General features: G+C 44.3%; 1 protein-coding gene across 3 annotated transcripts in view; it reads left to right on the forward strand.

Moving 5' to 3' along the window:
* DNAJA3 (DnaJ heat shock protein family (Hsp40) member A3) overlaps positions 1-12,816 on the forward strand; it is a 30,766-nt gene that overhangs the window by 724 nt on the left and 17,226 nt on the right. For all 3 annotated transcript variants that reach the window (XM_046666934.1, XM_046666932.1, XM_046666933.1), the window contains exons 2-5: positions 4,985-5,118; positions 9,467-9,550; positions 10,290-10,490; positions 12,257-12,409. In XM_046666934.1, coding sequence (XP_046522890.1) covers positions 4,985-5,118; positions 9,467-9,550; positions 10,290-10,490; positions 12,257-12,409 — 572 coding nt within the window. The remainder of the gene's footprint in view (positions 1-4,984; positions 5,119-9,466; positions 9,551-10,289; positions 10,491-12,256; positions 12,410-12,816) is intronic.

A 12,816-nucleotide genomic window follows, 5' to 3' on the forward strand; every position in this document is an offset into this window, starting at 1 on the left:
TTGACTCGCCCAAGGTCATAAAGTTAGATAAGGAGAGTTGTCTCAAACCCAGAGCTGTCCTTTCATAGCTTCCTCTCCTTCCACCACGTGGTGTAAATCGAAGGGCACACTTAGCGGTCTCTCTTAGAAGTTCTTAAGTTGGTAATTGTAATAAGAATGCAAACTTCTACTTCTTCTTGAGCACTTAACTGTGCCAGGCATGGATCATTTCCATGTGACAGACACTGTTGTTATTCCATTTTATAGATAAAGAAACTGAGGCCTAGTTGTTAAACAACGTGTAGACTGTCACAAAACTAAAAAGTGCTAGAGCCTTGATTCATAACCTGCTGCTTCCCTGATTGCGGGTGGTGATGTTGAATTAATATATATTAAACGTTCAATTGCTTAGCCATGGTGGCTTCTCATGCTGTGTGTTGGGTGACTTCCGTTACAGTGCAAGAAGAAAGAAGGAACCTGAACAACTGTGTGCCTGAATTGTACTAGTTATTTTTGTCTCCTGGAATTTGTGTAAATGATATTTAAGCTATCTGTAAACTTAGAAGATGATTAATTAAAGGGCCTTGGCAAGATACTTTACACAAGATAATTTCCTGTTGGGGTCCAGTTTTGTAACGTTGTCATTAAAGTCTTAGTAATTGCGATCACTTTGTACAGTGAACAGACTGTCCTCCAGTAGATTGTGTGTGACCTGGATGAATTATTTAATTCCTTTGAGCCTCTCTTAACTCTGAAAATGTGTGCTCTCATTCACAGGTAATTATTGAGGGCCTATCATTTGCCAGCCCCGGTGCTAGGTTCTGGGGATACAGCAGAGATCTTTGAGATTGGATATGGTTTGGATCAAGTGAGCCCATTTTTTTATTCTATTCCTGCCGCCTTTATTTCCTCATGGATGGAGCAGGAGTCTGTCCAGGTTTCCTGAGGATTATTTGGAGTGATGTCGTGCTATATTTCTCAATATGATCAAAAGGCGTTGTTTTTAGGTTTTGCTAACATTTTCTGGTGTCAGGGTTGTTTTAAGTAGAATTTGGCTGCATCTCTTTGTTCAAATATTAATTCCATAGGTAACTAGGAATTACATTTGTAGAAGTTTGGGGAGCATTTTTGATAATTGAGTATGTAAGAGAGAGACAGACAGAGACAAGCACTAAGTACTGAACCTTGTATGTGGCTCTTACTAAGGAACTGCAGTCAGCTGTTTTCCCCAAGTGAGCCCATAGCCCACATGTGCATGTTTCATATCAGGTGATGAACACACATGAGACATGGCATCCTTCAAGGTACACTCTGTTATCACATCTAAAGTCATTAACTCAGCTCCCAAGCCTTGGTCTGCGGTCTCATCTCAAATCTAGTAGTACAATGAGATGATATAAAAAAACACTTTAAATCTGACTTTTCTCCCAAGAGCAGAAAGAAGGCAGCTATTTGACACTGGGTTGGCCATTCTTTTTTTTTTTTGAGGAAGATTAGCCCTGAGCTAACCTCCACCGCCAATCCTCCTCCTTTTGCTGAGGAAGACTGGCCCCGAGCTAACATCTGTGCCCATCTTCCTCTACTTTATATGAGGGATGCCTGCCACAGCATGTTGATAAGCAGTGCATAGGTCTGCACCTGGGATCCGAACTGACGAACCCCAAGCCGCCAAAGCGGAATGCATGAACTTAACTCCTGCGCAACCAGTGGGGTGGCTGTTTTTATAACAATTTGGAGGCTAATCCTGTTCTGGGTTGTTCTAAAAAGGGCAAGACATTTATTGGTCATATCTTGGGGAAAAATTTGTCTATTAAAGGAACTCTTTCTAATTATTGCTAATCATCAATGCCTTTGGGTAATGTCAGAAGTCATCCAACTTGTAATAGTTAAGCGATTTGTCTTTATCCACATGGAGTTTTGCACATTACTGTCTCCCATTCTAACTCAAGGCAAAATTCTCTGCTCGTGATGTTGAAGCTGCAGCTGCCAGAGCCTTTGCCATGACCCACCTCCGCCTTCTAGGTTGGAAGGAGTGGGGAGGGAGATGCAGGATGGGACCAGGGTGACCTCTCGCTCCTGAGTGAAGGAGGCTTGAGTACAGGAGCACTGGGAAAATAGCTCTAGTATTTTCCTCAAATCTGACCAAGGGAAGGCAGCAGTTGTCTCCTAACCCTACCACTGCCACACTGTCTGCTTCTCATGTTCCAGGACATCTAGGGTGCAGCAACAGAAAACCAGTACTAGGGATACCAAAAATAGAGATTTACTTCCTGGTTCTGATTTTAATTATCCCAACCAGACCTACTCATTCTCCTGTCTGATTATCCCTTATCTCGCCCCCTTCCTGGATATTCTCAACATCCTTGGTTGTCTTTTGTGCTCAGATTAATTTTAAGTAGTCTCTCAGTTCTTGTTAGTTGAGAGCTATTTCTCATGCAAACCCAATCACCTCCCTGTTTCTTTCCTGTTTCCTCTCTGTTTACCACTTGCAGTGGCTCCCTATTGCCCTCAGGATAAAATCATGACTCCTTAGCATAGCTCAGAGGCCCTTCTACTTATTCCTAGGCCTGATTAATCATCATCTCTAACCACCCCTCCGTCACTGCCACCACCACAGAGTCTCTAGTTACATCATAGTATCTGCAGTTCCTAAATGCACCAGAACTTTCCCGTGAACCACTCCCTCCAAACCAAAGATGACCATATGTTGTATCAGCCAAATGGGGCACTTTTGAAAGTGAAAGGAGGTGCTGTCACAAATAATTCCAGGACTCCGCGTGTGAACCTGGCCGGATTCAAAGTCCTTCCTAGCCTAGCTAATTTCTGCAGTTTAACAGCAGGTCCCATAGAAGACTTTCCGTGAACTTCTTAGATTGGGTCATCAGTGGTTCTCAACTGGGGGTGATTTTACCCTCTCGGGGACGTTTGGTAATGTCTGGAGATGTTTCTGGTTGTCAGTTAGTGGGAGGCAGGGGAGTGCTATTGACCTCTGGTTGACCAGGAGTGCTGCAAGGCATCCTACAGTACAGAGGTGTGTTAGTTTGCCAGGGCTGCTGTAACAAAGTGCCACAGACTGGTGGCTTAAACAACAGAAATTTAGTTTTTCTTTATTATTTTCTAGTTCTGGAAACTAGAAGTCCAAGATCAGTGTTTTGTCAAGGTCATCTTTAAAGACCCTGTCTCCAATACAGTCACATTAGTCACATTTTGAGGCGCTGGGGGTTAGGACTTCAACATATAAATGGGGGGAAGGGGCACAATTCAGTCTATAATAGGACAGTCGTCTGTCCATGTCCCTCATGCCCCCCCCACACCAATCCCGTCATCGGCAGTGCGGAGCTTAGAAGCCGTGGTTAGAGGACTCTTGTGTATTCTTACTCTGCACGTTCTTCTGTGCTAATATCTCTTCCCACGCTGCCTCCCACACTCCCCTGCAGGACTGTAAGCTCCTTGAGGGCATTGGCCTTGACTTTTTATTCATCTTGTATCCTCAGTGCCTAATACGGTGGTAAGATTTTGAATAAATGTCAGCTCCAGGAGGGCAGTGCCTTTGAATGGTTGGCTGTCGTATCCCTGACGTGTAGCCCAGTGCCCAGCAGATACTCAGTGAATATTTGCTGCATGAATGAATGGTGAATATTTGTAAGTATTGAATGAATGGTGAACATGGAAGCTTCTCCTCTGCAGATGAACGCAAAACCTGGAGCTGCCTCGTGATCCTTGTTCTCTTTCTTGACCCCGCTCTCCCTTCTGCCTTTTCTTGGCCCCCTTTTGCACCCAGCCCCGCTCTCCTCATCTTCCAGTTGTCGTACTCTGGCTGGGGGTTAGGAGGCAGGACTCGAGGTTGTACAGCAGCCTCCCCCTTCACTTTGTGACAGGCCAGTCCAGGTTAGCTTTCTACCTCGGGCACAGGGCAGTTGAGGAGATGTGTCTGTTGGCCTCTCCTCCTAGTTGCTGATGCAAGAGACCTGAAAGGAGGGCAGGGCATGTGGCTGCCTGCCTCATGCTTTGGTTCCTTTCAGGTTGTCTGCTCTGGGGTAAACAGAGGTTCTGGCACAGGGCCTTTTAACCTTGTGTGTGTATATATGTGTATTTTTCTAGGGGAGGGGTCAACGCTTTTATCAGATTGTCTGAGAGATCTGTGACTCTAAGACTAAGAACAATTTACAGTCGTGTGTCGCTTAACGACAGGGATACGTTCAGAGAATGTGCTGTTAGGCGATTTCTTTGTTGTGCAAACATCACAGAGTACACTTACACAAACCTAGTTGGGATAGCCCACTACACACCTAGGCTAGATGGTATTAATCTTATGGGACCACAGTCATATATGCAGTCCCTCTTTGACTGAAATGTCGTTATGCAGCACATGACTGTGTAGTGGTTCCCAAACTTAAGTGTTTGACAGAATCATCAATTGGAGGGCTTGTTAAACACAGCCTGCTGTACCTGACCTCTAGAGATTCTGACTGAAGTCTGGGATGGGGCCTGGAAATTTGCATCTCCAACAAGCTGATGATGCTGCTGGTCCCAGGGACCACACTCTGAGAACCACCCTGTAAGCAGACATCCAAGGTTGCATGGTAGAGGGAGAGAACCAGGGGAGTTGTTAAGCATTAGAGACAAAGCATATGAAAATACCTGCACATGGCGGGTGCTCGGCAGTGTAACAGGGGAGCAAAGTCCCTTTTGAATCATCTCCAGGTGCAGCCCTCATCTCGGGAGCAGTACCTGTGGCGGTATTCTGAGGCTTCAGCTGTAGTGTAATCCCGCAGAATCTGCCCCGCCCAGTGCTCGGACGTTGTTTTGTGCTCTTCATCTGAAGTGGCTTTAGCGGGTTTTGAAGTGCGCTGAGTTTCGTCTCCTGTGGGCCTGGCGGAGAACAGGCCCTAAAGCTGTGACCCGTTTGCTTCCTCACAGGTAGATCCTGGCCAGTTGTTTACACACCATTTCTTTTTGTTGAGTATGTTCCCAGAGTGATTTTCTTTCCTTTTTTCTTTTTTAGGTGTAAAAAGTTACCCTTTTGTTTGTACTGCCTCCTTCCACACGAGTGCCTCTTTGGCCAAAGAGGATTATTACCAGATATTAGGAGTGCCCCGAAATGCCAGCCAGAAGGAAATCAAGAAAGCCTATTACCAGGTCTGTATGGAAGCCAGATTTTATAGACAAGATTGTGAAAGAAATCCTTTCCATCTAGTCTGATCCTGATCAGTGCGGTGTATCTGCCCAGGTGCATACGACACACGCAGCTGACAGTATAGAATGATATGATAAAGATGGGCTCTGCTGGACTGTGTTTCTCAGCGCATAACATCGTACTGGTTAATACTTCGGAAAAAAGGAGAGAGTCAGAACCAGAGATTTTTAAAAAAGTCTTTTTCCAGAGCTGTTTTGTCCTTAAATTTATTCTGTACCTTCTGAATCAGTAGGTACACTGGTCTGAGTTTTAGGTAGTGTTCTTTGCATTCAGATAAAAGTTTCTGGACTTAGAATTATTTCTTAACTCAGAGGGTGTGACATTCTTGTCATATCCTGAATGTATTTGGCTAATTGGTGAAGTGGCATGTGAGTTATCTAGACCAGTGGTTCCCAGACTTTTGCTCTGATCAACAAAATAAAAACTAAAATACGGGCTGGCCTGGTGGTGCAGGGGTTAAGTTCGCACGTTCCACTTCAGTGGCCTGGGGTTCGCCGGTTCAGATCCCGGGTGTGAACATGGCAATGCTTGGCAAGCCATGCTGTGGTAGGCGTCCTACATATGAAGTAGAGGAAGATGGGCACGGATGTTAGCTCAGGGCCAGTCTTCCTCAGCAAAAAGAGGAGGATTGGCAGCAGTTAGCTCAGGGCTAATCTTCCTCTCACACACACACAAATAATAAAATAAAATAAAATAAAAAAACTGGGGGCACCAAAGTGGGATTTCCAGCCTTTGTGTTTTGCCTAATATAGATGTTAAAAGTAATAAGTACAGACTATTAATGTCATTGATAAGAGAAGGAGCATCTTAACACTATAAAGATAGGAAAGCCATACTATCAGAGTAAAGAAGAGGTCTTTGAATAAGTTATAAGTTAAATACAAAAGTAAATTACCTTTATGAAAAATTTACTACAAGATTATTGATTTTTTGTGTGTGTGTTTGTGGGCAAGCAAAACCTTTATCCCAGCCCCATATTTGTGAACCATCTACTGATGGAGACCAGACTAATAGCCTGTGGCTTGGATGATTATTCCCTCTTCTTACCTTTTTTTAAAGCGTACAATTCACTGGTTTTTAGTGTATTCACACAGTTGTACAACCATCACCACAATCAATTTGAGAACATTTTCAACACCTCAAAAAGAGACCCAGCACCCATTAGAACTTATTTCCTATTCTCCTCTCTTCCCTGCCCTTGCAGTTGCTAACCTACTTTCTGTCTCTATAGATTTGCCTATTTTAGACATTTCATAGAAATGAAATCATAATATATATGGCCTTTGTGTCTTACTTCTTTCACTTTAGAATAATGTTTTCACGGTTTATGCATGTTGTAGCATATATCAGGGTTTCATTCCTTTTATTGGTCAAATAATATTTCATTACATGGATAGACCACATTTTATTTTTCCGTTCATCAGTTGATAGATATTTAGATTGTTTCCACTTTTTTGCTATTATGAGTAGTGCTGCTATGAATACCTATGTATAAGTTTTTTTTTAAAGATTTTATTTTTCCTTTTTCTCCCCAAAGTCCCCCTGATACATAGTTGTGTATTTTTAGTTGTGGGTCCTTCTAGTTGTGGCATGTGGGACGACACCTCAGCATGGCCTGATGAGCTGTGCCATGTCCGCGCCCAGGATTCGAACTGGTGAAACCCCGGGCCACTGAAGCAGAGCGCGTGAACTTAACCACTTGGCCACAGGGCCGGCCCCTATGTATAAGTTTTGTGTAGACTTATGTTTTCATTTTTCTTGGGTATATACATATACCTAGGAGTGGAATTGCTGGGTTGTGGTAACTCTATATTTAATTGTTTGAAGAAATGCCAGAGTGTTTTCCAAATCAGCTACACCATTTTGTGTCCCCTGAGCAGTGTGTAAGGGTTCTGGTTTCCCCACATCCTCCCCAGCACTTGCTGTTACCTGTCTTTTTGATTCTAGCCACCCTAGTGGGTGTGGAGTGGGATCTCACTGTGGTTTTGATTTGCTTTTCTGTCGTGGCTAACAATGTTGAGCATCTTTTCGTTTGCTCACTGGCCATTTGTTATATATGTATTCAGGTCCTTTGCCCATTTTTTGAGTTGTCTTTTTATTACTGGGTTGTAATGGAATGAGCAAAGGCATGGGGGTAGGAAGCAGAGATCCTGGCTTGGGAATCCTGAATAGCATGTCTCTTTTGAGCTGCAGGGTGAGCTACCTAATGCAAGAGTGAGAGAAGATTGGAAAGATGGAGGCTTGGGCCAAATTAATGGGATGTTTGAGGCCCTTAGCAAGTCCCAGAGACTTAATTTAAGAGAGAGTTGGGAACTATTGAAGTTTTTAGGTGTGGAAATAAAAAGATCAGGTAAAACTGCAATTTAAAACCAGAATTCTTTTTTTCTTTTTCTTGCTGAGGAATATTCACCCTGAGCTAATATCAGTTGCCAATCTTCTTCTTTTTGCTTGAGGAAGATTCACCCTGAGCTAATATCTTTGCCAGTCTTCCTCTATTTTGCATGTGGGTGGCTGCCACAGCATGGCTGCCAACGAGGGATGTAGGTCTGTGCCTGGGTCTGCCAAAGTGGAGCGTGCTAAACTTAACCACTATGCCACAGGCCTGCCCCCTAGAAATTCTCAAGGTAGCCTTTATGGAGCAATTACTGAGATCAGACCTTGATAAAAGCTTTGCTTGTGTTACGTCATTTACTCTTCATGGCAAGAGGCTCAGTGAGGTTATGACATACAGCCAAGCCCACACAAGCCGGTATGTGATGTACATGAGACTAAAACACAGGTCTTTTAGACTGCAAAAGGCCTTTCTTTTCCTTGTGCTGATCTCATGAGTGTACCAGCATATCTTGTCTTGACGTTTGGGACCAGCCTTCTGGCCCACTGTGATCTACTGGCCATGCCTTGATACCCCCCTTTGGGGGTTGGCATGTAGCGTCTGACATGCTCCTATGTGCTGGGGTGAGGACCAGCATCTCTAGAACCAGATTAAGCAGTCAGCTGCTGGCAGTGACAGAGCCAGGTGGCTTCCCGAGTCACTTTTAGCTTTAGGGTTCTGTGTACCCCCTTGCCCTCACCTAAGGGGCCTGTGGGAATCCAGGCTTGGAAGGCAGCCATAGCCACCACAAACACTGTGAAGACCTGCACAGCGCAGCATGCTTGGTGCAGCCAGGAGGTAGCCTTTAGAAAGCTCAGCACGCCTGTGTGCTCTGGATAGCCAAGTGAGATTTTATTTTGTTTTTCAATATTTTAATCTATGTTTTGAATAGGTAATACATGCCCCTTGTTCACAATTCAAAAAGTACAAAGGAGTATACAGTGGAAAGTCTTGCTCCTTCCCATTCATCCACATCGCTTCTGTAGCAATCAGTGTTACCAGTTTATTGTGTGTTCTTCCAAAAATAATTTATACAGCAGACACATCTGCTTATCTATCCAGTTATTGTCCTCTTTTTTTATTTTATTATTTTTTTTTAAATTAATGACTTTTTACTGCTTTATCAATAATGTTCTTTTTTTTAATGCTTTTTTGGTGAGGAAGATTGGCCCTGAGCTAACATCTGTGGCCAATCTTCCTCGCTCTCTTTTTTTTTCTCCCCAAAACCCTAGTAACAAAGTTGGATATTTCTAGTTGTAAGTCCTTCTAGTTCTTCTATGTGGGATGCCACCACAGCATGGCCTGATGAGTGGTGTGTAGATCCGTCCCCTGGATCTGAACCAGCGAAACCTGGGGCCACTGAAGCAGAGCGTGTGAACTTAACCACTATGCCACCAGGCCAGCCCCATGTCCTCTCTTTTTACATAGATGATAGTGTACCAGATATGCTGCTTTGCATCTTTCACAAAGGTGCCCAAGTTCTAGAATTTGTTGTTATTTTTGGTAGAGACTTGTTGTGATTGAAAATTGTGTACATATCTCAGATTTGAAGAGATGGTTTATTTTAAAGTCTTAAACTTTGTTTTAAGAATTGCTGTTTGGGGGCCAGCCCCATGGCCAGACTTTCCACTGTATACTCCTTTGTACAGCTTGTTGGGCCATGCTGTGACGGTGTCCCACATAGCAGAACTGGAGGGACCTATGACTAGAATTTACAGCTAAGTACTGGGGGACTTTGGGGAGAAGAAAAAAAAGATAATAAAATACCCCAGCTCTCCTATTAAAAAAATAAGAATTGCTGTTGGTTGTAAAGTTTGGGAGAGACAATGCTATAAAGGAGGTGGGATTGTGACTGATATTTGGGGTTGAGTTTTAGTAATTATCTTGTGTCCAGACTAATTTACCATTTCCTCCCTTAGCTTGCAAAGAAATACCACCCAGACACAAATAAGGATGATCCTAAAGCCAAGGAGAAGTTCTCCCAGCTGGCAGAAGCCTATGAGGTAATGCCACCCAGGTGTGTGCAGTCACTGTCATTCAGCTGCATGCATGCATTCGAGTGTGCTGCACAGGGCGACCTGACATGTCATAAGGTCCAGTGTGAAGGCTGTGTCCCCACACCAGATCACCTCATGGAAGAAAGGATTCTCAGGTCTCCTGCTAGATGTAACCTGGACTCTCAGTGAAGAACAGGATCCAATGATCTGTATAAATAGAGCTCCCCAGTTGGTTGGACTTGTAGCCAGTTCTGGGACCCCTTGTTGGATCGATTCATTCTGCACCTATTTGAATACCGCCCTCCTACTGAGGGCAGTGCTGTCTGGTGAGGACAGTGGGTACTGTAAAAGGAGAAGACTCACGTGCCCTGGAGGAATGTAAAATGTAATCAGAGGGACGAAGCGTACACGTGACAACTGCTGACTAGTTCCAGAGTTATTTAAAAGTGGGCCTTCTTCCCAGACTCTGACCGCCCTGAAAGGGTGCAGGATATATAGGATATCATGCATCTGCTGTGTGTGTGTGCATGTCCCCTCCAACCATGGGAGAGTAGGTTGCAGACATTGTGTCTCTTATCCCTAAGTACTTCTCTGTGTATTTTCTGGGAACAAAAGCATTCTTTTCCATAACCACAGTACAGTTGTTGAAATCTGGACATTTAATTTTGAACAGTGCCATTATCTGTACTTGGTGTCTGTGTCCCTGCACCTCAGGAGAGCCTGATTGCTGTGCCGTTCTCGGTAGGTGCTGAGTGATGAAGTGAAGAGGAAGCAGTACGATGCCTACGGCTCCGCTGGCTTCGATCCTGGGGCCAGCGGCTCCGGGCAGAGCTACTGGAAAGGAGGCCCCACTGTCGACCCAGAGGAGCTCTTCAGGAAGATCTTTGGGGAGTTCTCCTCATCTTCTTTTGGAGATTTCCAGGGTGTATTCAATCAGCCTCAGGAGGTAAGCATCTTGTTTTGAAGAATCATTCAAGTTTTAGCTGCTAAATGTGTTGCAAACAGATTTATCAGTTTCCATTTCTCAAAGAAAAAGGCAAAGCAGGTTAAATGAAATGATCTGGAGGCAGTCATCTTGGTAAGAAATGATTCCAAAATTTGGGAAGTTGTATAGGTAATAATGTGTGCATCCATTTTGACTATATTCTTAGAATTGCTTAATCAGAGAGCACCTAAGACTCTCAGAGTCCATTATTAAGGTGTGAGTATTTTATCTAGAGCCTGCTACATTATTCTAGGAGAGACACTGCTAATCCTACCTCTTCCCTATTTATGTCTTTTTAGAGAGGTGTTTTTTATTTTTGTTTTTGTTTTTTGGTGAGGAAGATTGGCCCTGAGTGAACATCTGTTGCCAATCTTCCTCCTTTCTTCTTTTTTCTCCCCAAAGCCCCAATACATAGTTGTATATCCTAGTTGTAAGTCCTTCTAGTTCTTCTATGTGGGATGCTGCCACAGCACGGCCTAATGAGTGGTGTGTAGGTCCATGCCCAGGATCTGAACTGGCAAACTCCAGGCCACCGAAGTGGAGCATGCAAACTTAACCACTATGCCACTGGGCTGGCCCCTCTTCCCTATTTGTGTCTTTTTTTTTTTTTTTTTTTTTTTTTGAGGAAGACTAGCCCTGAGCTAACATCTGCCAATCCTCCTCTTTTTGCTGAGGAAGACTGGCGCTGAGCTCACTTCCATGCTCATCTTCCTCAACTTTATACGTGGGACGCCTACCACAGCATGGCTTGCCAGGTGGTGCCATATGCACACCTGGGATCTGAACCGGTGAATCCCGGGCCGCCAAATCAGAATGTGGGCACTTAACCACTGTGCCACCGGACTGGCCCCCCCTATTTATGTCTTAATAAGACATTAGCAGAGTTGAAGAGAGAGGGTAACTGTTTTACGATCTGTTATGATTGTGGATCATTTGAGCTATTTGTAAGGACCTTGTACAAATATTATCTGTAAACATTTTCCGTTTGTTGAAAAGTACATTTTCACTGAAATATTAGGGCTGACCCTGTGGCTGAGTGGTTAAGTTCACACACTCTGCTTTGGTGGCCTGGGGTTTGCCAGTTCAGATCCTGGGTGTGGACCTACACACTGCTCATCAGGCCATGCTGTGGTGACATCCCACATAGAAGAACTAAAAGCACTTAGAGCTAGCTTGCACAACTATGTAGTGGGGCTTTGGGGAGAAAAAACCCCAACACATTCGCTCTTAAAAGTCTTGAGGGTTAGGGCAGAATCGGTTAAGTGAGTCGCGTCTGTTCTTACTTGGCAGAGCACAGGTAAGTGAAGCAGTTAAAGAGTAAAGTAACTGGTGGGGCTGGGGTGTGAATGGGCAGAGCACGGGATTTTTAGGGCAGTGAGAGTACTCTGTGTGATTTTCTCATGATGGACACGTGTCAGTACATGTGTTCAGACCCACAGAATGTACAGCACCAAGAGGGAGCCCTAATGTAAACTGCGGTCTTTGAATAATTATGATGCGTCCATGTAGGTTCATCCTTGATAGAAAATGTACCACTCTGATAAGCGATGCTGATAATGGGAGAGGCTGTGCATGTGTGGGGGCAGGGGTATGTGGGAAATCTCTGTCCCTCCCTCTCAGTTTTGGAAACCTAAAACCGCTTTAAAAAATAAAGTCTTTAAAATTAAAGTGGCCGGCACCCTCCCTTACTTCAAGAAATATGACAGGCTGTCCCTTGATTTCTTTAGTATATCATGGAGTTGACCTTCAATCAAGCTGCCAAGGGTGTCAACAAGGAGTTCACTGTGAACATCACTGATACCTGTGAGCGGTGTGACGGCAAGGGGAACGAGCCTGGCACCAAGGTGCAGCACTGCCACTACTGCGGCGGCTCTGGCATGGTGAGATGCGTGCGCGTCAGAGCCCCCTGGGCTTCCCCAGGGGACCCCCACCTCTTGCCAGCGCACTTCTCCTCACCATCCCTTTCTCTGTGCTCCTGTGGGTGTTTATTCAGCACTGCATGGGGCTTTGGGAGTCCATAACCAGGTGGGGCTATTTTATCTAGGACCTTCTGCACTTTTCCAGGAGTACAGACAGAGCAAGAATCTGCTGTTTTCTCTGAAAATACACTTTAGGGTATTTTGGCGATTTGAAATGGGTGGGGACGAGGGGACTTAAATTTTACTTGCGGTGTAATTATTTTTTCTTTTTCTTTTTGCTAAGTTTTTGATATAATTCGAACTTATACATTAGTATAGGGAACCACTCCCTTATTCCTTTTACCTAGCTTCACCAATTGTTAACATTT

Source organism: Equus quagga, chromosome 7 (assembly GCF_021613505.1).
Source record: "Equus quagga isolate Etosha38 chromosome 7, UCLA_HA_Equagga_1.0, whole genome shotgun sequence".
Classification (NCBI taxonomy): Eukaryota; Metazoa; Chordata; class Mammalia; order Perissodactyla; family Equidae; genus Equus; species Equus quagga.